Source organism: Equus caballus, chromosome 10, assembly GCF_041296265.1.
Source record: "Equus caballus isolate H_3958 breed thoroughbred chromosome 10, TB-T2T, whole genome shotgun sequence".
NCBI classification, from domain to species: Eukaryota; Metazoa; Chordata; class Mammalia; order Perissodactyla; family Equidae; genus Equus; species Equus caballus.
The window spans coordinates 18343353-18367061 of NC_091693.1; the positions used below are offsets into that span (position 1 = coordinate 18343353).

General features: G+C 42.0%; 1 protein-coding gene across 1 annotated transcript; it reads right to left on the minus strand.

Moving 5' to 3' along the window:
* Nucleotides 1-2450: 2450 nt before the first annotated feature.
* Nucleotides 2451-20973, minus strand: LOC100052843 (sulfotransferase 2A1-like). Its single transcript, XM_023650010.2, has 6 exons — nt 20695-20973; nt 19244-19452; nt 16980-17106; nt 9712-9806; nt 8107-8284; nt 2451-3150 (listed from the first exon to the last, which is right to left on the minus strand). The coding sequence occupies exons 1-6, from the start codon at nt 20828-20830 to the stop codon at nt 3038-3040; spliced, it is 858 nt and encodes a 285-aa protein (XP_023505778.2). The 5' UTR covers nt 20831-20973; the 3' UTR covers nt 2451-3037.
* Nucleotides 20974-23709: the final 2736 nt, after the last annotated feature.

The window sequence follows — 23709 nt, forward strand, 5'->3', positions numbered from 1 at the left end:
TAATTTTGTATCTAGGGACCTGGCTCCATTTTTTAAATTCTAGTAATTTATGTGGACGTTGGGCTTGACGATTTGAACATTAGCAAAGTTCACGGTCATCTCGTAAGCACTGTTTCCTGCAGAGACAGCGAGTGTGTTCCCTCCTTTGGTATCCACAGAGCCCAACACTGTAGGGGACCCATCCCCCCTTCTCACTGCCCCTCTGTCTCCAGTCTCCCACTTCCTCTGCTGCCCTCTGGTGGCCGTCCTGTCACCTTGGTGTCCCCACAGCAGGTTTCTGATCGCGTCCTGGTCCCATTTAGCAAATGCTCTGATCCTTTTAGCCAGGCCAGTCTCAGCAGACCAGAGAGAATTCGATCATATGTGGGAGGGGGTCACTCAAGTCACAGGCTGTGGGGGGGAATGCTGGGGGGAAGGAGGAGACGGACAGCCAGGATATAATGAAAGCCCCTCCTGCTTATCTGACAGACCCTGGTAAGGATGGACACACACCAAGCACTGGAACCCCACCCCACTCAGACCCTGACACTGTGGCGGGGGGGGGGGGGGGTGTGCAGGGAGGAGTCTAATATTCCATCTATCTCAGGAGAGGGAGCTGAGGTGGAGGAGTCCCTCTGGGCATCCTGCGGACATTCCGGAGCTACGATTCAGACTCAGACCCTGAGAAGGGGTCAAGAGGATGGTACCCCTGAGGACCTCCAGGTACCAAAGGGCCACCAGTGAACTGTAAATGGGTTAATTTGCTGACTGAATGGACACGGGGTTTGCATTTGCCTGACTGTCTGAATAGAAAGTGATGGATTAAGGAGCACAGGATTCCTCCCTCCTCATCTTCTCAATTCCATCTCACCTCTTACCCAGGCAGTGTCAGCACCCCCACCTCCTTCTGAATCGAGAATCTTTACCATCGCCTAGGAAGCTCTGCCCTACCTCTCCCCACAATCCTGGGCTGTGTCCTGACCATCCCCAGCGGAGGCATCTGGACTTCTGCTCAGCTCAGGAAGGAGGGAGGTGGCGACTTCCTGAGGGCAGGTCTTGGAACTTCCCCATGTCTGTGTCCCCCAGGATAGCACCAGAGCAAGACTCTCTCCTTATTTGTTTAGCTATGGCAAAGAAACGAACAAAACTGTTGCACCATCAATTGTATGACTATGGTTAACACCGGTGATCTGTTGGGACCCATGGCGATCCCTGTGATCCAGTGTGAGCCATCCTTGGTGGCTTCCATGGTGACCCTTGTGGGTCCATTGGTACCCATGGCATTGTGGTAAAGATAAGAATCTACTGTGTGTTTTACTCTGGAGATGGTGAAGCTTTTAGACTCAGTCACAGCACATTCAGGAAAAGGACTCAGGGTGTATGTGAAGGGAGTTCACTGTTTTACCTTCAACAAATGGGTGAAGCTCAAGCTTAATTCTGTCCTGGGTGCTCTGGGACGCAGATGGAGGTGGTGAGGGTGGAAGTGTCTTTGCCTTGTGAGGATTGGAGAGAGGGGAGAAGGAAGACCAACAGAAGTCTGGAGAGACCTGGACTGAGGGGCCATTTGCCAAAACAAACAGATGGGGTCCCTGAATCAATAGGTCAAGAAGAAACCCTTTTTGAGATTTCCAGAAAATAGCTTGGGATATATTCGGGCCCACAGATACAGCATCTTCCATTGTCCAGGATGAACAAGGCGTGGAAGAAAAGATACAAAGAATAGAACCATTGTCCAGGGGTCTGGAGAGAAGGGCAGAGAGTGGTCACAGTTTTTGGTTTTAGTTTCTATGGAGTTCTGTTTCTAGGATGAAAACATGGCATTGGAGAAAATAGAAGAGGTGACCCATGTTTCCAGCAGTGACAAACTGAGTCTCTGAGCAGGGAAATGGAGGGAGCACTATTTGAATCAGGCAGAATCATCACCTGAGACCCAGGTGTGCTGGCTCCTCAGCCTGGCTAGAGGGAAGGTGGGGTGTGTGACACCTCACCTGTCTTAACGGGGAGTCTGCTCACAGGACACCTCCATCCAACCAGATGAGTTCCCTGGCTCCCCAAACTCCCATTCCACTAGGGCCTAATCAGTTCCCTGCAGGATGCTCACCTCAGGGAGGCCTCTGGGGTCCACACCCTGCGTCATCGCAGGTTCCTGGGTTCTGATTCAGCACATCTGATTAGGGCCTGAGATTTCACATTTCTCAGTTCCAAAAGGATGCTGATGCTGCTGGTCTGCGAACCACACTTTGAAAACCACGGCTCTAGGTCACGGTTCTCAGACTTTGCCACCCATTACAGCCCCTGGGAGTTTTCACGTTCCTATTCACCAGTCCATTTAAGCCGTGTCTTTGGGGGTGACACCCTGGCACCCGTATGTCTTAAAGCTCCCAGGAGATTCCAAAGGGCAAAGCTGGAGAACCGCTCTCACTCACATCTCCGCTGAGGAGTAGAAGCATTCAGAGAGGTAATAGATGCTGTCATTATTAAGACCACAGCAGGCTTTTATTTCACTAAAAGAAAATTCAAAATTACTGTATCTGACTGTCCTTTTCACAGAAATCCATCTAAACAAGTTAAGTACCATAAAAACAAAGATTTTTAATGGTGGTTGTTTTTAGACTAAATGAATACAGTATTTGCCCGTAATTTTGGTAGTGAAAAAATGATTTTTGTGTGACTTTTTACCTGAAAGTCCTCTAAATAAAATGCATGCAAGGAAATAACCTTAAACTAGTGCAGTTTTCAATTGTTGTTACAGCAAACAGCGTGCCTAGAGAGACAGTTGGGTCTGATGGAAGATGTGGTTCATTCAAGGGCACCCGTGAGACTGGGAGAGACGGGGTGTCCACATACCTGTTGTGATGCATCTCAGCCACCAGGGGGCACCAACACAGCTCCGCTCAAGAGCTGGGGCCCCTGGGTGGGTGGGAGAGATGCTCCACCTTCAGAGGCAGAAAAGCAGGGACAAGACATGGAGGTAACAATGCAATTACTCGAGTCATACACGTGTACAAGGACAGGAAACAAAGATCAAATTCATATAAGATTTAGAAGTTTCTGAACATTATTGCCACGGGAACAACTCTCGAGGAAGATCTGCCATTTTGTCCTGAAATATTTTATCAAAAGCTTCAGCTTGGGCCACCGTGAAGTGATTTTTCCAGTCCCCGGAAGTGCCTACAAACATGAAATAGAGACTCAGATCAGATCTGGGACTAGGTCTCAGGTGCCCAACACATCTCCTCCTGGATCTATTCCCTCTGTCCATTTGACATGGAAATTGTAGCTAGTCGAGCATTATGACCAATGGCTCATCAGCAGGCTTTTATACTCCCTGCCAATCATACCCATTTACACTTCCACCTGCCTCGGAAAGGTTTTCTCTGTCCTCCTCTCTCCCAACGCACCCTGTATACAATCACCAGCAATCCTGTGCCTCTGATACATCCAGAATCTGGCCAGTCCTCACCACCTCTCTTTCTACCGCCTTGGCCCAAGCCAAAATCTCATCTCATCTGGGTTATTGTATTAGCTTTATCACTAGTCTCTCTGTTTTTGGTCTTTCTCCTCTATAAATTAATCTCAGCATGGCAGCCATCTTTGTTCCTTGAGAACCTAATCCAGGTCATGTCCCTTCCAGCTGAGATTCTCTGAGGACTTCCGGATTCACTCAGTGAAAGGGCTCATGGCTTCAGGTGGTTTGCTCCCGTCATTTCTCTGACTCCATCTCCTATGACCACCCACTTGCTCACTCTACCCCCTCACATTGAGTTTTCGGATTCTGTCTCAGACATTCCTCTTCCTGAGACTATTTGCATTTCCTGCTCCTTCTTCCTGGAAGGCTGTTCTCTCAGACACATTCATGGTCTTCTTGTTTCCTTCTTTGACATCTTTACTCCAATGCATCTTGTCAGTGAGGTTCTCTCCCACCACCCAGTTTAAATCTGTAAGCCCCATCCTTGCTGTATTTTACTTATAACACTTATCATGTATGATTTCCTCTATGTATTTCCCTTGTGTGTGTGGCATGTATTTCCAATATATGCAAGCTTTAGAAAGTCACAGGCTTTTCTTTTTAAATTGCCAAAGACTTAGTGTTTCAAAGAGTCATAGACACATAGTATGTACTCAAATATTTGTTGAAAGGATGACTAGAAGAATGAGGCATGTGCTATTATTATCTCCATTTTACAAATGAGGAAAAAAAGACTCAGAGAGTTACCCAGTCAGAAAGTGCAGGATGTGGATTTGAAGCCAAAGATTTTATCAGTAGAAGCCATCCCATTAATGGTACAATCATATTATTTCTATGTCATAGAAATTAACACTTGTGTTATATTACGATATTAAACAAATAATACATTCATTAAATTATGATCTATGAGAATAATATATAATTATGTATAAATTAATCCCTAAAAATATAAATTATATACTGGTAACTTATAAGCATAGAAATGATATAGTAGAATGTCTAATGAATAGTTAGTACCCTATAGACATCCACTGTTACTGTCATGCTCATCATTATCTTCATATTTAGACCAATTTTTATGGTTATTGATTTCTTAGGCTCCTGAATCATCCGTAACACATCTGACTTTGAGAAGCCAGAAAGAGCTCTGGAGGCAGCAGAGTCCCTATAAATTCAATATGGCGGCCCCCTATTCAACATCAGTCCAGATGAGAGAACTGAATGATTCTATGAAGGGTCCTCAAGTTCTACATTCCACTCATTTTCAAAATGCTAGAAAACTTTTTGATGTCAATTTCTGTTTATGTCTCTCCTTAGTCCTCGTCTCTTAAGAATCCACCCAAACTCTTGTGTGTCAGTTTTGGGGGGCTACTGTAACCAGGTAACATAGACTGGGAGGCTGTGACACCAGAAATGTATTTTCTCACCATTCTGGGGACCAGAAGTAAGAGCAAGGTTATGACAGAGTTGGTTTCTTCTGAGGCTGTGAGGAAAGATCTGTTCCACGCCTCTCTCCTCGGCTTATAAATGGGGATCTTCTTTTATGTGTTCACATCGTCATTCCTCTGCATGTGTCCATGTCCAAATTTCCTCTTCTTTTAAAGATCCCGGTCCTGTTGGATTCTGGTCCACTCTAATGACGTCATTTTAACTTAACTATTTCGGTAAAGAGCCTCGGTCCAAATATACTCGCCTTCTGAGTTACTAGACGTTAGTGCTTCACATATGGATTTTGGGGGGACACAATTTGGCCCATAACATCTTGGGTATGAAGACATCTTTAAATAAATTCTGTGAGGCTCCAAGGTATTAATAACGGCTGAACGAGGTCAAGTTTTGAGTAAAGTCCATTAGAGCTCCAGGTTATCCTTAGGATGCTCACTGTTCTAGCGCTGACAGCTCTACTTCAATGATTCTCATATTCGGACACATAATATGTTTAGATATGTCATAACAGGGAGGCCAAAGTGTCAGCAGCTTGTTGCTTATTACACTTTATACCACACTTCTTTAATTAATTATTATATTGTTTTTAAAATTAATTCTTCATTCTATTTATTCATCAAAAGTTATAGAACGTCTAATCCATGCCAGTCATCATCCTTTAGAAAAAAAATCATCAAGGATAATAATAACCACAGTCGATTAGGGAAAACTATTGCTTTTACCTGAAAATCTAGTGGGTCTCTGCTAACAGCGACTTCAACATCCAGGACTCTCCTAAGTGTTGTCCTTGAGGGACAATAAAAATCTTTTTCTTGTGTCCTGAGCAGGAAAGTGCCTCAAACATCATGAAAGGAGGTGGAACAGAATAGCCCTCCACCAAAAACAGCCAATATTTTATATGTTTTTTCATTATGTCATAATTTATATAAAAATTATTGAATTATAATTGATATTATTAATTTTAAGATTACTCTTTGACCTGTAGATGCCTTTCTGATGAAAGAAAGGACACAGATCAGATGTGGGACACAGAAGCAGGATATTATCCCTTTTCATCCCTTTCTTTCTTGCTTTCTTTTTCTTTCTTTCACCCACTCAACTATTCTTAGTCTACTCGGTCCTAGAATATTAAAGTCATAAACCATGGCGGTTATGCTTAGTCTCCAACATCAGAGATCAGCTATCAAAGGGATTTGTGTCTTCCTAGCTGCATCATTTATTATACTTTTCTGAGGAAAATAATCCCTCATGAGATTGTCATGATGATTCAGTTATAAGCGACGTGTAGAGTCAGACCACCAGCTTAGCAATAATAATCACACTGTAGCTTTAACTGTTCTTATCATTACTGTATCGATCCCTCCCAAATCTCTATGCCATATAACAAATCCATGAGTAACTGGAAAATGTTGAAATCCAATATGATTGCCTTCAGAGGAGTCATCCTAGACTAGAAGAAATGGAAGGTGTAGTCATTGAATTATGCACCAAATTTGATTGCATCCGCTCTATTTTATCCCTGCCAAAAACCTGGGTTATTAATTTCCACTGCCTTTCTCTCTTAAATAACCATCTTTTGTCCTTTTAGCCATTTCTCACGAGCATTGTACATAAATATAAAATTTAAAATCCGCCAAACCCTGATGCATAAAAGGAAACCTAAGAATAGACAATCTCTCTATGCCAGGTATTCAATTTACTTCAAGTTTAGTAAAGTGTCAAAGACGGGGATTGCTAGAGGTATTTTTTAAATGACAGAAATGTATCTTCTCACAATCTGGAGCTTAGAACTCCAGGATCCAGGTGTCAGCAGCGTCGGTTTCTTCTGCAGGCTCCTCTCCTTGGCATGTAGATGGCTGTCTTCACAGGATCTTCTCTGTGTGTGAGCATGTTCCTGTGTCCCAATTTTCCCTTCTTACAAAGACACCAGTCTTATGGATTAGGAGGAACCTATAGACCTCGTTTTGACTTAATTACCTTGTTAAAGACCTTATTCCCAAATACAGTTACATTCTGAGGTACTAGGCGTTAGGAAATCAAGATTTGAATTTCGAGGAGGCATAATTCAGGCCATCATACTTCTTCTTTTGTCCCCCCCAACCCCAATTCATGTCCTTTTCACACGCAAAATGCATCCACCTGTCCGAACTGCCCGGAGTCTAAACTCATTCCAACGTCGACTTTAAGTCCAAAAGTCAGCAAAATATCATGTAAATCAGGCATGGGTCAGATTTGAGGTAGGATTCATCCTGAGGCAAGATTCTTCTCCAGCTGTGAACCTGGGAAGCAAACAGATTACCTGCTTCCAAAATACAGTGGTAGGAAAGGCATAGGATAAATATTCCAATTCCAATAGGGAGAACTCAGAAAGCAGAAAGAGATCACAGGTGCCAAGCAATTCCAAACCCTAGCAGGACAACTTCCAAGAGATTGTAAGATCAACAATGAGCCTCTTGGTCTTGATGGTCTGATCTCCTGGCCTACTGGGGTGGTGGGCCACCACCCCCCCTGCCCTGGGTGGCAACTGCCTCCTGATTGAGGTCTTTTGAATCATTTAATTTCTTCCATCCATGAATCACCATCCTGGATGTATCTGAACTGTGGAGTTCTGGGAAATTAAGCTCCTATTCCATTCAGTAGACACTCTTCATTCATCTTGTGCCCAAGGATATGGACACCATTAATCTTTCCTCACAGAGGGTCTGATATTGTCTGATAGCAAGACAGGCTCTCAGCTAAGTGAAAAGTCTCTCCTCTCCTTTTCTCGGTTAACTCATTCTTTCCATATTTCTTTATTCAGCATAGTTCTCTGTGCTAAATCACCAGTGCGGTAGCACCAACATGACCATCTCCAATCCTGCCCTCTCTTCCCAGGTCAATCCCAGCTGGCAAGTTGGCAGGAGTAGTGAATTAGCCTGGTCAGTGTTTGTGGAACGAATATTCCCCATGTCAAATTCTGAGGAGAGAGAATCTGAATGACCTCTCAAAAGTCAGATGACCACTGGAGCCTAGTCAACGTCCTCCAAGTGCCTGAAGCCCACATCAATGCTGTGAAAAGAGACTTTGTGATAAGGGCACATGAGGAGTTCTCTGACAACTAGACTTGAGGAATTCAAACACTGCCTAGTCCCACCTGTTAGTGCCCTGCTGTTATCACCAGTATGTCCTCCACGTATCCCGATATATTTTGAAGGCAGAGCATTTTCTTTTACCTTTTCTCAGTAGTATTCCATTCTCATCTAAAAACTGACCACGCAGGAGGGACAAATTGGACATCTTGTTTTCTTTCATGACCTGAAAGGAGCTATTCTTGAGGAGTGAGTTCAGTTCTTCTGGTTCTAATTTCCTGCCTAGGAATTGGCAGATCTTGTCTACAGTGCTTCTTGTGTCCTAGAAGAAGAAAAAACAAGAGAGAGGATATGAAACAGAAAGAACATAGGTAAGGAGGTGAGAATGAGGAAACAACAATGTGAGGAGAAGGAGGAGAGGAGGGAGGAAGAGAAGAACAACGTGAGAAGCAGGAAGCGATTGGTTGTGAGTAGGAGGAAGGAAGGGAAAACGTAAAGAGGAAGGAGCACCAAGGATACAAAGGTGCCAGATCCATATGGATTTCCCAGTAGAATTGAGTTCAGGATGCCGTAACACAAAATACAGGGCCAGGGTTTTCTAAAGAGACTTGTAGGAAGGCTTCTAGACAATTATGATGAGGATTAATTGAGGAGAGGTTCAGGGAGAACCTGACAAAGATCAAAGAGATTGACTTCAAATCCTGGCCGTGCCATTGATTCACGTTGTTTTACATAATTAAGATTTGAATAACACAGATTTTCACAATATCTTCTTCTACATCATCTCAGTAATTAGTACTTGACTCATGATCCTGGGAGATTACCAAAAACAATGAGCTAAACCAGAAAAACTTTGCTTTGTATCATAGACTTTCCTCATAGAGCTGTAATGCTTTAAAATGTTTCTTTATCCCATGAGCCCCCATAAGGATCTAAGCAGAAGACACACAACTGTAGAAATTACTCCAATACAAGTTGATTTTGTGGCTTGAAAGCATAATCACTGGAAGGTAATGTAGCTGAGGGAGTAAAACTTATTACAAAAGGCTTCTTTGTAAAAACTGAAATTCATGTGGGGGTCACAGAGAATTGGACAGAGAAAGAGGATGGGAAATGATTTGTTTCTCAAAGGGAAAAGCTTGCATTTACATTATTTCTTCTTTTCTCTGGGATACCATTAATAGGCCAAGTTCTCCTTCCAATGGTTTAATTCTCCTTCCTGGCTTAGAGCATCAACTGACCACTTCTCCTGCCCATCACTGTTCAGTCTAGACTTGGCCTGTGAGAGTAATTACACAGACTGATTTCCTGGCTTTATCTTTCTTCTATCAGTCAATCTGGGATTTCAGGCAGTTGGACACACCTCTGGAACCTGACTTTTTTCTTTTAGTCCCATCTTCTTCCTCACTCCCCTCCCACCCTAGGTTATCAGCAGCATCATGTGTCCTACTCCTAGAAATTTTAGAACCATTCCCAGTGTGAGCAAAAGCAATTGTACTTATGAAGAAACACCTTTAGATGTTGTAAGATGAAACAAAGATGAACACATGGAAAAAGGGCATGGAGCTTGGGCAGTGTCAACCAGATGTAGGGCAATGAAGACAGGGAGCTGTTCTCACTCCTGATGACCCTACACAAGTCTAAACTTTGACTGAGAAGGTGGAATAGAGATGCAGAGGAATGGAGGGAAGTCATAGGAGTGAAGATGATGGTGAGAGGTTGTGTGCTAACCACAAGGACCATAGTTACCCGTTTCAGCTCTTCATAACTCAGTATCAGGAAGTTCTCCTTCCCTCTCATGGACATCCAGCCATGAATGTGGTCAAACCAGGATCCATATATCACTGCATATTGGGGAGGTAGAAAGAACAGGTGTTTACAAACTCTATGAAAGGAAAAATCCACCTATGATGTTCACTCTTTTGTGCACAGTTAATAACACAATGTCTGGCACATTTAGGCCTGTCCTAACTGTTTGCTGAATGAATGAGAGTAAAGATGTAAAACTATTCTCCAACTTCATGCATTTACCCTGTAATGAGCCTTGTTCCTTTGGAGCAGGCTCTGTACCAGTTTTCAAGGGTCTCTAAGAAGATCCTATCTAGAGAGCCATGTGGCCTTAAGAATGGTATTCTTGCTGCCTCTAATCTGTTCCGTGTTTAGAATTTTTGCTTGATATGTCTTTCCCACAGCCCTTGAAGTTATTTTTCTGTCTTCTTCCCTTCGTCTTGCTATTGTAATTATTGTTCCATTGGATATCATCTGTCTTTCCTCTGATTTCAGATTTTCTTTCCCTTTTTCTAGTACAACTCTCCCAGAGACTAGGCAAAGATTTAGTTGTAATAATTCTTTGTGAGGCTAATTGTGACTCTTTAAACTGAGATTTCATCAATTCAGGAAATTCTCAGGCATGTTTCCTTGAAAACTGCCTTTTTTCTATATGTTACATTATATTCTAGTGAGACCAGTCTTCTCACTCTATCCTCCACATACTAACTATTTTATAATCTTCAATGTCTGTCTACCATGCCTGAGCCATTCTTAACTCCAAAGTCTGGTGGAAAATTAATTATCAACTGAGAATTCTACTTAGTTATAGCATCTTTCAAGAATGAATTTCAAGGAAAGACATTTTCAGGCAAAATAATGGGGTAACTTACCACTTTTGTAATGATAGATCTAGTCTAAGTTATACTTTATGAATAAAAATGTAAATCCAGGAGAAAGGAAAAAGCAATGAATCAAAGAAGAAATTAAAAAGGAAGTTAGAAAATGCCATGAAACAAAGAAAATGGAAGCACAACACATCAAAACTTATGGGATGCAGCAAAAGCAGTTCTAAGAGGGACTTTTATAGCTATAAACACCATTGTTAAGGAAAAAACAAGAGATTTCAAACAAAAAATTTAACTTCACAGCTCAAAGAACTAGAAAGAGAAGAAGAAACTAAGCTCAAATTTAGCAGAAGGGAGAAAATAACAAAGATCAGAGCAGGAAAAAAATGAAACAGAGACAAGAAAACAATAGAATAGATTAACAAAAGTAAGACCTTGCTTTTTAAAAAGATAAACAAAATTGACAAACCTTTAGGTAGAATAGGAAAAAAACAGAACAGACTCAAATAAATAAAAGATGAAAGGAGAACCGTTACCACTGTTATCACAGAAATACAAAGGATCATAAAAGACTGCTATGAAGGATTGTATGCTAACAATTTGGGTAACCTAGAAGAAATGGATAAATTCCTAGAAACATACAACCTACCAAGACTGAATCATGAAGAAACAGAAAATCTGAATAGTCCAATAACAAGTCATGAGATTGAACCAGAAATCAAAAATCTTCCAACAAAGAAAAGCCCAATATCACATGGTTTCCTGGTAAATTCCAGCAAATATTTTAAAAAGAATTAAAACCAATTCCCTCTAACTTCGATAAAACTGAAGAGGGAGAACACTCCCAAACTCATTTTATGAGGCCAGCATTACCGTGCTGCCAAAGCCAGAGAAGGACACTATAAGAAAAGAAAAGAGCAGATCATTATTCCTGATGAATATAGATGCAAAAATCCTCATTAAAATATTAGCAAGCCGAATTTAACAGCACATTAGAATGATCATACATCATGGGATGTAAGGTTGTTTCAATATATGCAAATCATTAATGTGATACACCACATTAACAGAACAAAGGATAAAAATTGTATGAGAACTTCAGTAGATACATAAAGAGCATTTGACAAAATTCAACATTTTCATAATAAAAGATCTCAACAAATCAGGTACAAAAGGAACGTTCCTCATCATCATAAAGGTCAAACAGGAGAAGTCCACAGCGAATACTATAGTCAATGTGAAAAGTTAAAAGAATTTCCTCTAAGACCAGGAGAAAGACAAGGATGTCCCCTCACCATTTCCATCCAATATGACTTTAGAAGTCCTAACCACAATAGTTAGGCAACAAAAATATCTGAATCAGAAAGGAAGAAGGAAAATTAACTTTATTTTCAGATGACATGATCTGGTATATATAAAAAAAAATCCTAAAAACTCTCCCCAAAACCTGGTAGAACTAATAATAGAACTTAGTAGAGTTCCAAGAAAGAAAATCAGCTTACAGAAAACAGTTGTGTTTCTATTCACTAGAAATGAAGCATTTGAAAGAGAAATTAAGAAAGCAATCCCATTTACAATCGCATCAAAAGGAATAAAATACTTTGGAATAAGCTTAACCAAGGAGGTGAAAAACTTACATACTGAAAACTATAAGACATTGAAGAAGGAAATCGAGAAGACACGAATTAATGGAAAGATATCCTGTGTTCTTGAGTTGGAAGTGTAATATTGTGAAATGTCTATTGTATCCAAAGTAATCTACAGATTCAATGCAATTCTTATGTTAATTCTAACAGTATCTTTTCAGAAGTAGAAACAAATTCATAAAATTTATATGAAACCAACAAGACCCCAAATAGACAAGCAACCTCGAGAAAGAAGAACGAAGCTGGAGGCATCACACTCCCTGATTTGAAGGATTATTACAAAGCTATAGTAATCAAAACAGCATGGTACTGGCATCAAAACAGGCACATAGACCAGCAGAACAGAATAGAGAGTCCAGATGTAAACCCACACATATATAGTCAACTAATTTTTGATGAGGGAACTAAGAACACACAATGAGGAAAGAATAGTTTCTTCAATAAATGGTGTTGGGAAAACTGAATATCCACATGAAAAAGAAGGAAAACAGACCTTTATTTTATCCCACTCACAGTAATTAACTTGAAATGGATCAAAGACTGAAACAAAAGACCTAAAACCATAAAACTCCTAGCAGAAAACACAGGGCAAAGACCCTCGACATTGGATTGGCAATGATTTCTTGGCTAAGACACCAAAAGCACAGGCAACAAAAGCTAAAATAAACAAGAGCGACGACATAAAATTAAAAAGCTTCTGACAGCACTGGAAACAATCAGCCACTTGAAAAGGCAACCTACGGGATGTGAAAAAATAGTTGCAGATCATATGTCTGATAAGAAGTTAATCTTCCAAATATGGAGAACTCATACAACGCAATAGCAAAAATCAAATAGACCAATTAAAAAATGGGCAAGGATCTGATTAGATATTGTTCCAAAGAAGACACACAAATGGCCCGTATGTGTATAAAAATGTGCTCAATGTCACTAACTATCAAGGAAAGGCAGATCTAAACCACAGTGAGATTTCACGTCACACTTTTTAGGATGGCTATTATCCTAATCCTAAAAAAGATAATAAATAAACATTGGTGAGGATGTGGAGAAATGGGACTCCTTTATATACTGGTGGTAGGAATGTAACTTGGTACAGCCATTAGGAAAACAGGATGAGGGTCCACCAAAATTTGGAAATAGAACTACCACTGATGCTGCAATCCCACTCCTGGGTATACATCTGGAGGATTGAAATCAGTATCTTGAAGCGATAGCCGAAGATCCATGTTCATGTCAGCATTGTTCTGCATTTCCAGTAATTAACATGTGGAAACAACCTAAATGTCCTTTGATGGATGAATGGTTAATGTTATATGTATATATATTATTCTAGTCAGTTATATTTTCAGTTATAAGGAGAAGAATTTCTGATAATCCCATGTGTAGTATGGTAACTATAGGTAATATTTAGTATTTTGTACTTGTAAGTTGCTGAGAATAGATTTAAGCTGTCTCACTACACAAAAATGCAAAGATTTAACTACGTGATGTGATGGATGTGTTAATTATCTTGATCTTTGTAATCACTAAACAATATATAGATATATCAAATAACCAGTTTTAAATATATAAATTATATTTATCAATAAAGTTAAAATATAACCTTTTTTAGTAATTATCTTTAAAATTAAGAACAAGGCAGGTATTAACACTATCATCACTTCTATCCAACACTGTTCCAGAGCCCTGGCCAATGAGATAAGACAGGAAAAAATAAGGACAACATATGTGTATTAGAATGGAGATTTTGCAGTCATTACTTAAAGGTTATGTCTATACTTCATGGAAAATCAAGAAGAACCTACAGGGAAACAATGAGGATTAAGAAGAGAGTTCATTCACATTGGTGAATACCCAATCAATACTCAAAATCAGTTCCATCCCCAAATCAGGCACAAACTACTGGAAAACGTAATTTTAAGATGTCATTAATCTAGAAGAAATGAAATACATCTAAAAAAGAGTTGCAAGGTCTTTGCAGAAAAATATTATAAAAGATCACATAGACATTAAAAGAGCTTCAGATAAAAGGAGGGATAAACAATGTCTATAAGTGAGGAGATAGAGTAAAATACGCCAATCTCCACTAATTACACTGTAAAATTCCTATAATGACCATCACAAAAAATACTGACAATAATGAATGTCACTGAGCATACGGAGTAACAGGAACTCTCATATGCTATTTCTGGGAATATAAATTGGTACAACTACTCTGGAAAATAGTTTGATATTATTTTTTTAAATTGAAAATTCATATTTGCTATGCCTTAGCAGTTCTATGCTCAGATATATAAACCAGAAAGAAAGTCACGCACATGAGCACCAGAGAAGCATTATTTTGAATAGGAGCTGAAACACCTAATTTAATTTCCAACTTTGGGCATTCAAAGTGTTGGGAAAGTAATGACCATAAACCTAATGGCTTCAGCGATGCTTGCAAGGAGCAATTATGGTCATTCATTTTGCTTCTCCCCTTGGCTGAGCCTAATCTAGTAGTACTCATGGTGCTGGTATAGTCTGTCTTGGGAGGTAGGACGTAGGGAAGAGGACCACACAGGCCATGAAAGCATGCTTTAGGCATTTTGCAGAGGACATTCTAGGGTTCAAGGTTCCCAGAGCATGGGTGATGACAGGGTCACAAACTCCAGGAATCCTATAGACTTTACCTTGCTGGGGAGGAAGTGTGTCCAGAGCAGAGATCCCCTAAGCCTTTGTTTCATATATGATCCAGAGCTCTGCTCTATCCCAGTGCCCAGAGCAGGGACTCCTCTTGCCTGGGTCTAAGGACAATATTTCCTGCGACTTAAATTCCCAGGGCTTCTTCATTGGTTTAGGGGAATGGTTTTGGATCAACCTTCTACAGGGCTGCAGGCAACTCAGGATATTGAGATTAGTTGCTATCAATAGAGATTCTGGTGTTAGTGCTTCTTGACTGGATAAGAAAGAGGCCCGTGTGTGAGTTTTAAATGACAGAAAGTAAGATATTGAGACAGTGGCGAGGTTTACAGGATACGGCTTCATCACCCACCACTATTGGTTGGACCTTCCTGGATTCCTGGTGACAGTCAAAACACCATTCGGACTACTTTATGCACCAAATGGCAAAATCAAATACAATATCAGTGAGGGAATTGCTCTCTTCATGTCCGGGCTTCCACCCTAGGATTTCATTTTTGCCTTTTTTTCTGAAAGAGTAACCTGAAGGACATGAGGAGACAGGAGGGAAGAGTTCAGCCAGGATCAGCTCCACAAGAAAGACGACCGCTGTGTGCTTGAAGATTGGCCTTTATACCAAGGGCAAACAATTCAGGAAATGTGAACTGTTCAATATCTAACAGATGATTGCAACATAGCCCAGAAGGGCCAAAGAACATGAGGTGTGGACACCCGTATGGAGTCTGTTATGTGAATCTAGGTGAGAAGTAACAGTGGGTTTGCTCAATCAAGCACCAAGGGAAGGGTGGCAAATAAATATTCATTATTTAATGCAGGCGTATCAGCTGCTTACTGTATGGCAAGCACCACTCTAGAACCTTGGGTCAAGAAGGAGCAAATCAAAGAGCTCACATTTTAGTTGGGAGAAGGACGCAATAAAAAAATTAATAGACTAGATACTCATTGGTGATGAGTACTAAGAACAAAAAGAGAGAAGATAATAGATACTGGGTAGGATGCTCTTATATATAGTATTGAAGAGGAAGACTTCCAGAAATGCAGAGACATTTCAGCAGAGACGAGAAGGAAGGTAATAATCAAGGTCGTGGGACTTGGATAAGAAATAGATAAAGGAAAGTGGTGAGGGGTATGGGGGAGTGGGATGGAAAACAGGAGACACTTGCAAGAGGACAGAATCCTATTGATGCTGAGGGAGGGGTGGTTTTATTTATTTCCTAAGATCAACCTGCAGTGGGAACAGTTTGGGATATGGGGAAATGTGTTCAGTTTTGAACATACTGAACTAGAGGTATCTATGCCTCTCTCCAGTGAAGATGTCTGTGGGCTGTCAGAGAAACACGGCTGAAACTAAGGAGACATATCATAGCTGAGATAAGGGACTCATCAAATAGTTTTGCAGAAAATTGCAAAATTTCAGGCATCTGAGAAAGTCTAGAAATTCTGCATAAATAACACTATAGAGATTTTAGGATAAAGTATACTGTTGGGTTTTGTTTTTGTTTTTGTTTTTTTTGCCCTGAAGTAACATCTGTGCCAATCTTCCTCTATTTTGTATGTGGTCACCGCCACAGCATGGCTGCCAATGATGGGTGTAGGTCTGTTTCTGGAACCTGAAGCAGAGCATGCCAAACCTAACCACTAGGCCACAGGGCCGGCCAAAATGCATACATTTTTGAGATAGATTGGACAAGAGGATTAAGGCAGTTGTAGAAAGATGCATCTAAAAAATGGTAGAAAGTGAAGATTGTGTTGCCCAGAAAGGCAGTGAAAAGCTGTATTTCAGAAAGTCACAAATTAGGAGAGAGGAGAAGAATACAGCTGCTCTCTGTTAGTATTAGATAGGCGTGGAGACTCACAACATACCTAGGATGGTTTATGACGGGGCAAGCTGCAAGGATGGCTGGGGTTCTGCTGCTCTATGGGAGAGAAGGTGGACTTTGAAAATTTGACGTTCCAATGGTGACACAGCCTTGTAGCCCCAGGATGCCCAGCTGTAGAGATCTCAGGTCGGGTGTAAGATGGGGTCTGATAAAGGCCTCTGACAACCTCCCATATTCCATATTTTACATTCACTCACCATTTCCTTTGATGAAACATTCAAAATACTCTTTCAGTGACTCTGCTTTCTTCACAAAATATGAAGTACGCCAGAAAAAATAACCAGAAATGAGAACATCTCTGGGATTTCTGATGAGATAAATCACCTGAAAGAGAAAAATGGAATAACAACAACAACAAAAAAATACAGCCATTTCCCATCCTTCTTGAACTTCATAAAAATGGGGAAAAAAGAATTCTTAGAAAATGCCTAAGTATCAATGCAATCTTTTAAGAAATTGGTTACTGCATTCATTAACCAAATGTGTGTTTTTAAGTTCCTACGAACCAGTCACTAGAGTAATATTAAGAATATCACAGTGGAAGAGGAAAGCATTGTCGTTTCTGTCTTGAATATCGTAGTCCACTCAGAACGGGAAGCCAGTGAAGGTTTGAAGAGTGAGTGCTCTTATATTTCTGGAGCACAGCTTAAAGATCACTACTAGGAGACGATGAATAAACTACTATATTCATAGATACACAGCAGGCCTTCTCAGGGTATAAGTCTATTTTCATGAAGTGCAGGAACTGGCTAAACTCAACGATAGAGTCAGAAGTCAGGGGAGCGGTGACTTCTGCGGGCGGGCATTGATTCGAGAGACGCAGGAGGGAATTTCCTGGGGGAGTGGAAATGTTCTAAATCTGGATCTGGAAGGTAGTTGCCCAATTAGAAGGCATTTGGTCCCATGCAAAGTGTCCATAAGACATGGGGTCCACAACAAAGTGCTTGATATTTGGTCATATCTGATCCTGTTGAAAATGTCCATGGAGACATTGGGTCCCCACACCCAAAGGTCCTTGATATTTGGTCTATGCCCAAAAGCATTGGGCATGGGCCAAATATGCTCATGGATGTCTTGGACACGACTTAATGGTGCAGACCTTTGGGCATGGACTAAATGTCTTATGGACCAAATATTTTATGGACATTTTTGGCAGGAACAAATGTCCTGCAAGGAGTTAACCCAGTTGTGTACATATGTAAAGATGAACAAGCTAATACTTACAATTAGTGCACAGACATGGACACACACATGGAAGACCACATGGCATTTGAACATCTGACTTACACTCTGGATTCTTCACCAACTTTCTTAGTGACAGTATTCTGGGCCCCAGCTCTCTCTAGGCCTCAGTTTCCCCATGCAGGGAATTAACAAACACCAATACGACACAGATAAATGAGTGTATTATAAACAAGCTTGGGAAGCGATGGGTTAAGAAAAAAAACTTCATGTGGTGCAATACATTGTGATATTTCCAAGGAGAATAGTATTCTAAGCTTCACTATCTATTTTTATTTTTTTTGTTTTTCTTTTCAATTTTTTTGGCCGGGGGCGGGGGGGAAGATTAGCCCTGATCTAACATCTGCTGCCAATCCTCCTCTTTTTGCTGAGGAAGACTGGCCCTAAGCTAACATCCGTGCCCATCTTCCTCTACTTTATATGTGGGACACCTAATACAGCATGGCTTGCCCAGCGGTGCAATGTCTGCACCTGGGATCTGAACCGGTGAACCCCGGGCCGCCAAAGCAAACGTGGGCACTTAACCACTGCGCCACCGGTCCAGCCCCTAAGCTTCACAATCTAATTTAAGCATATTTTTTTTCTAAAAAATCTCAAACCAATGAGCAGCTTCCAGGAAAGTATGTTTCTAAAAACAGTCTGAGATATGCTAGATCCTGGGTGTACATGGTCCCTCCTGGGTACCATCTGTTGGCACCATGAGAGGTTCGTGTAGCTGCTGAGCTCAATAGCTGGGTGTATATAGGGAGACATAGTGGTTAGAAAAACCAGACACGATGCCACAACAATCTCCCTGGATTTAGGCATTGATTTATGAATGGGCTGCTTCCCACCTGGGCAACTCGATGTCTGGTGCTTCTACCCAAGTGGTGGAAGGCATTTACTTAATGAAGATTGGCTAATCATTTTTAGAGTCACAGTGTGGGGTTATCTTGTGTACAACACAGTTATAAATTCTGGTTGGGTGTAAAACGTGGTTTTCTAAGATTCTGGCATTATCATTTCACTTTGCCTCTGGTTTAAATCTGGGTGGTATAATCTGTGGAGGGGTCTACACCCTTGTACTCGAGTATGGACCCTGGAACACCCAATGCAGGATCTCAGGCCCACCCCAGATCTACTGAATGAGGCTGCCTTTCAACCAGATCTCCAGGGGTTTCCCAGGCACATTAGAATTTGGAAAGCATTCATCAACTTATCTTGACCATTGAACACTGACCTTGGCCTTGGAATTGAAGAGAGACTTGGGGATGAGCTGGATGGGGAGGTGGGAGCTGATGAGGCGGGGGCCTTCCTTATCCTTTAGTGAATTATACCCATCCTCAGTCTCTACCCAGGGTGAGTGTTCCCAAATGGGCACAGATTGGATCCATTTGGGATCCCCCTTGGAGCAAATCAGGCAGACAATTTCAATCAACCAGTTTGTTCCTGGATAAAGAGGGAAAAATGATGGTCACTCATTTTAATCTGACTTTTCAAAAAATTGTGATAAAACATACACAACATAAAGTGTACCATCTTAACCATTTTCAAGTGCGCAGTTCAGCAGTGTGAAGTAAATTCCCATTGTTGTGCAACCATTTTGCAAAACTGAAACTCTGTCCCCACTCAACAACAATTCTCCATTTTCCCCTCCCTCCACTCCCTGGCAACCAACATTCCATTTTCTGATTTAATAAGTTCATTACTCTGGATACCTCATCAAAGTGAAATCATGCCGTATTTGTCCTTCTGTGATGGGCTTATTTCACTCAACGCAATGTCCTCACAGTTCACCCACGTTGTTTTGTGTGTTAGAACTTCAGTCCTTTCTAAGGTTGAAAACTATTCTATTCTGTGTATACACTACATTTTGTCTATCCATTCATCTGTCAATGGGCATTTGGGTTGCTTCTACCTTTTGGCTCTTTGCTTAATCCTTTTAACCTGTTCCCCTCGCCCTTGGCTTTTCACTGGACACTTCCAATGTCTTCAGCCTCAGTCTTGGCCCAGTTTGCAGTCCCTCTAGCCTCTCCCCTCATAGAAGTACAACCCACATCCTCTCCTTCCCTTGAATTTGCCAGGTCTTTTCCAGTTCTTGACCATTGTCCATGCTGATCCCTTTACCTGAAACTATTCTTTTTCACTAAATAGATTAGCGTTCATTGTTTCATCTCAACTTAGATGCAATTTCCTCTACTTTTTTTTTTGGCTAAGATAGTTGCTTTTTTATTCATTCCTCCCCAGTTTTATTGAGGTATGACTAGCAAAGAAAAATTATAGATTTAAGGTGCACAATGTGATGATTTGATGTATGTATACATTGTGAAATGACGACAACGATAAACCTAATTAACATATCCATCACCTCACAAAATTACCTTTTTTTCTATTTCTTCTATGAGGACTTCAGTGGTTATCCTTCTCCGCTCTCCATAAAAAAACCTGGCTCTGTCTTAAGCTTCACTCCTGTGGGTTCCCCCAGACCTTAGATTAACCCCCTGGACACTTATCTTACTGTGTAACTGCCTGGCTGAAGCCTTTTCTCTGAATGTAAATGGCATCAGGGCCCAGCTCTACTCCCACACAGCATCGCACATTGCCTGGCATATAGAAAGCATTCCATTCTTTTGCTGAGTGAATGAGGGACATGGCCACAGCTTGTCTCAGTATCTGATCCAGCTTCCTTACCTGATTTGGGGTAAGTCAGTATCAAGACATCTTCATCCTTAAACACAAAACTCTCCCATGCTTCTCTCATGAGTTCAGGTGTGAAACCCATGGTAGGGAAAGGTACCCCTTCAAACCACATATACCCGTCTGACATTGTGATGAGGTCTTTGTTCCAGGTGTTAGAGTTTCAGGTGTAGCCGCTGTTGGAGTTGTGGCAGCTGCTGGGAGACCAGCTTTTATACTAAAGATAGAACAATTATTAATGTCTCCCAGTTTGTTGAGGATCTTCCCGCTGATAAAGAGAAGAGCAGATCGATAGACGGTTCCAAAGCTGATGATGTTGAGCAATCGTGAAGTCATTCCAAGAACATTCTGGGGTAATCATAGTTTGAATTCATGATAGGGAACCAGGAGTTCAATAACAAGCCCAAGAATGTAGATTGTGGCAAATTTTAAACATATTTTTCATAAGCTTTATTTTTTAGAACAGTTTTAGATGTATGGAGAGATTGCAAAGACAGCAGAGAGAGTTCCCATAGTCCCTACTGTATTCTAATTCTTAGTTTTTCCCTAATGTCCTTTCTAAGTTCAGGATCCCATCCAGACACCACATCACACTGAGTCATCATGCCACCTTAGACTCCCCTTGGTTGTGATGTTTTCTCTGACTTTCCTTATTTTTAATGACCTTGACAGTTTTGAGGAGCGCTGGTCAGGTATTTTGGTGAAGTCTCTCTTTTGGGGTTTGCTGGATGCTTTTGCCATGACTACCCTAGGCTTATGGGTTTAGGGGAGAAAGATAACAGAGGTAAAACCTCATTAGCATCACAACACTTCAGGGGAACTCACTATCCATGTGGCCACGACTGTTGATGTTGACCTCGACCACCTGGCTAAGGTCGCATTTGTCAGATTTCCCTCCTACGTTTACTCTTCCCAGTTCCCATGTGGGCATATTTAAAACATGAACCCTGGGCCTGAATGCATTCGTGTGTGCACATTGTATAAACTCCAATTGAAGGATATTCTACAAAATAGTGGGCTGGTGCTGTTCCAATTGTGAAATCGTTAGGAAAAGAAAGAAAAGCTGAGGCTGTGTTCCAGAGTAAAGGAGCGTGTGCACTCAATCCTGGAGTGGATCCTGAACCACAAAAATGCTCCCAGTATATTATTGGGACAACTGGCCACATTTGAATATGCAATGTGGCTTAGATAATAATCTGCATCATTCTAAATTCTCCGATTTCTATAATTTTACTGTGGTTATATAGGAGATACTTTTGTGTTTAGGAAATATACACTGAATAATCTCTCTTAGACCTTAAACTCACAGAGATGTGGGATTGAATTCATACTAAACTAAACTGGAATACGGGATCCAGCTCTCCTTTGCCATTTAATCATTTAACACACTGAGAATTTATTAAATAATTTCAGGTTTCAGGGACTGGGCTGGGGGAATTCTCACATCCACCACATGGAGAATCCAGAACAGCAATTGTTCTTTCATTGGCCCCGCCCTTCTCTTTGCCAGTGAAGGACCCTAAGGGCCACGGCTTCACATGTTCATGCAACAAGCAAAAGGGAGGGTGCCCCCCAAATGTATGGAATCCTGATTCGAGGAGAACTTAGAGAAACATCTAGGTTTCTGCCATGCCCCTTGGGCTTCAGTCAAATCACATTAAGACCGTCTAGTGAAGTATCTAAAACCCAGATTGCAAAGCAACACGTTGAGACTGTACCCTCCTCCTGGTCCCCTCTGTGTCCTCCTCCCTCTGTCGTCCTGGGGACGTGTGGTTGAAGAACCTCGGGAAAGGCTCTAGGCTGCAGCGACTGCCCGACCGAGAGGCATGGGAGCCGATGCTGTGCCCACGGGCTCTGGAGCCCCGGCCCGGCCCCTGCGAGCCCCCCGCCCCGAGGGCCCAGGTTTCTACAGCCCCCCTCCGACCAGCCCCGATCTTCCTGCCAGCAGAGCCCAGCATCTGCAGCCCCGGCCAGGCCTGGTGGGCTTCTGTGCTGGGTACTCAGGACATGGTCCCTGCTGCTCCGGCCCCGGCCTGGCCTCACGACCCCTACACCTTGGCCTTCTCTTCAGACCCTGCTGCAATCCCTGATTTCACCGCGCTCTTCTCACCCCGTGACCCCTGCGAGGGACCCGCCCCCTCCTGCGCGTCTGGGTCCCAAAAGAGGGAGGACTCTGCGGATGCGAACGGCTAGGGCCCCGCGAGGTTACAGGATTTGTAGAGGATTCTGTCCCTGAAAAGCCGCGCAGACCCCGCGGGGCCAGAGGGGACCAGGGTGTCGTCGGCCTGCACGTGCGTCCACGCGGGCGCGGGGAGCGGCGGCGGGTTGGTTCTCGCAGCTGGTGACTCCTGTGCCGCGCGGACGCTCCTCGTTTATCCGACCCGCGGACACGCCTGGTTTATCGGACCCTCGGACGCTCCTCGTTTATCCGACCCGCGGACGCACCTCGTTTATCCGACCGGCGGAGGGGGCGTTTGCTGTTCACCGTGCGGCCAGCAGGGGTCGCGCTGCTCCCAATGTCATTAGAATTATTATCAGAACGCACTGAACTTTCCAGTCTAAGCCTGCTGCTTATTTACTCGTTCATTTGATTGTTCACAAAGATTCTCTAGGAAGGGTTACGACTGAACCACGGAAGTCTTCTGGACCTCTTTCTGTAGGTTTATTTCTAGTGCTTCGCTTTTATTATGGCCTAATATTTTAGATGATATTTTGAATTTTATTTTAAAATCTATTTGTCCTTACATAGTGTTCAGTTGATATGTTAGTTTGTATCCAGGAACCTGACTCAATTGTTTTTAATTCTAATTTATCTGGACGTTATTTTGGGCTTGACAATTTGAACATTAATGAAGTTCATGGTCGTCTTGTAAGCACTGTTTCCTGCAGAGCCAGCGAGTGTGTTCCCTCCTTTGGTATCCACACCCCCCAACACCGTAGGGGACCCCTCCCACCTTCTCTCTGCTCCTCTGTCTCCATCTCCCTCTTACTCTGCTCCCCTCTTGTGGC